General features: G+C 38.2%; 1 protein-coding gene across 1 annotated transcript in view; it reads left to right on the top strand.

The window, feature by feature from the left end:
- LOC124039102 (aristaless-related homeobox protein-like) overlaps positions 1-2,500 on the top strand; it is a 21,818-nt gene that overhangs the window by 4,183 nt on the left and 15,135 nt on the right. The window contains exon 3 of the mRNA XM_046354984.1: positions 2,372-2,417. Coding sequence (XP_046210940.1) covers positions 2,372-2,417 — 46 coding nt within the window. The remainder of the gene's footprint in view (positions 1-2,371; positions 2,418-2,500) is intronic.

A 2,500-nucleotide genomic window follows, 5' to 3' on the forward strand; every position in this document is an offset into this window, starting at 1 on the left:
TCTAGATGAGTGAGTCACTGCTTAGGGATGGGATGGTCTAGATGAGTGAGTCACTGCTTAGGCTGGTCTAGATGAGTGAGTCACTGCTTAGGGATGGTCTAGATGAGTGAGTCACTGCTTAGGGATGGTCTAGATGAGTGAGTCACTGCCTAGGCTGGTCTAGATGAGTGAGTCACTGCCTAGGCTGGTCTAGATGAGTGAGTCACTGCCTAGGCTGGTCTAGATGAGTGAGTCACTGCCTAGGCTGGTCTAGATGAGTGTTTTTTTTGTGGACATAAATGAGTTGGTGCTATTTATTTTTTGATGCAATTAAATGTATAGAGGTGAATTTCAAATATATCAATTTTTTTTTCAGCCAAACATGAAAGCCTAATATTGTTCTATAAAACAAATATATTTAGCTAACCTATGTGTTTTCAGGACCCCATGCACATGTCGCTTTGAATATTTAGATTTGAGATGGCATTTATCTTATTATAGTTGCATACTATTACATACTGTAATATTACTATTCAGTGGTGCATTTACAAAATTAATTCCCATCCATATATATATATATATCAGACAGGCAGGTGGATATATATATATCAGACAGGCAGGTGGATATATATATATATCAGACAGGCAGGTGGATATATATATATATCAGACAGGCAGGTGGATATATATATCAGACAGGCAGGTGGATATATATATATGTAGAGCATGGCGCTTGTAACGCCAGGGTAGTGGGTTCGATCCCCGGGACCACCCATACGTAGAATGTATGCACACATGACTGTAAGTCGCTTTGGATAAAAGCATCTGCTAAATGGCATATATTATTATTATATTATTATATATCAGACAGGCAGGTGGATATATATATATATCAGACAGGCAGGTGGATATATATATATCAGACAGGCAGGTGGATATATATATATCAGACAGGCAGGTGGATATATATATATCAGACAGGCAGGTGGATATATATATATCAGACAGGCAGGTGGATATATATATATCAGACAGGCAGGTGGATATATATATATATATCAGACAGGCAGGTGGATATATATATATCAGACAGGCAGGTGGATATATATATATCAGACAGGCAGGTGGATATATACATATCAGACAGGCAGGTGGATATATATATATCAGACAGGCAGGTGGATATATATATATCAGACAGGCAGGTGGATATATATATATCAGACAGGCAGGTGGATATATATATATCAGACAGGCAGGTGGATATATATATATATCAGACAGGCAGGTGGATATATATATATCAGACAGGCAGGTGGATATATATATATCAGACAGGCAGGTGGATATATATATATATCAGACAGGCAGGTGGATATATATATATCAGACAGGCAGGTGGATATATATATGTAGAGCATGGCGCTTGTAACGCCAGGGTAGTGGGTTCGATCCCCGGGACCACCCATACGTAGAATGTATGCACACATGACTGTAAGTCGCTTTGGATAAAAGCGTCTGCTAAATGGCATATATTATTATTATATTATTATATATCAGACAGGCAGGTGGATATATATATATATCAGACAGGCAGGTGGATATATATATATCAGACAGGCAGGTGGATATATATATATCAGACAGGCAGGTGGATATATATATCAGACAGGCAGGTGGATATATATATATCAGACAGGCAGGTGGATATATATATATCAGACAGGCAGGTGGATATATATATATCAGACAGGCAGGTGGATATATATATATATATATCAGACAGGCAGGTGGATATATATATATATCAGACAGGCAGGTGGATATATATATATCAGGCAGGCAGGTGGTTTCTGTTAGCCAATCGCTTTCAGCAAAGTAAATCATCTATAGGACACATTTAAGATGGTGAATGGAACATGTGACGTTTTAAACAATGGAGTAATCGATTTAAAAAATATTATTTTAACACTGGCATCATGAAGCAAATAATACATAGGTTATTGTTGATCCATGTTTCTGTTTCTATGTGCGTTCATTGTTTTTAAAGGCGAAATTGTGGTAATCAATGTGTGCAGCCTATAGAATTCTCTTTCAGCCAAGCACTCGATGTCTTTGTAAAAGTTTGGATAGCAGTACTTCCATTGACTAAAGAAACCCCGTTGTATAAGGGAGCTATTATGGCGAAGAAAAGACAGATTACAATCAACCCGACAATTTCTCTCAAACCTTCGCAGGGAAAATAGCACAAAGGACCTTCATTTCGCTGTGGGTTTTCCATGTCTGAAAAATAACTATTTTCTTGTATTGTTACCAGTGGGGCTAGGACAGAAGAAGAAAAAACAGCCTAGTTCTCGGTCACAAAAGGTAACCTATTTTCCTGCCTTTTCAGAGAGGAGCTTGCGATGCGGTTGGATCTGACCGAGGCGCGCGTGCAAGTAAGTGGCCTTTTAACGTTTTATTGCTGCAATTATGGCTGTCTGTCGCTTTCAACTAAAACGCCTTAACACTTACACATTTC

This window comes from Oncorhynchus gorbuscha, linkage group LG07 (assembly GCF_021184085.1).
Source record: "Oncorhynchus gorbuscha isolate QuinsamMale2020 ecotype Even-year linkage group LG07, OgorEven_v1.0, whole genome shotgun sequence".
NCBI classification, from domain to species: Eukaryota; Metazoa; Chordata; class Actinopteri; order Salmoniformes; family Salmonidae; genus Oncorhynchus; species Oncorhynchus gorbuscha.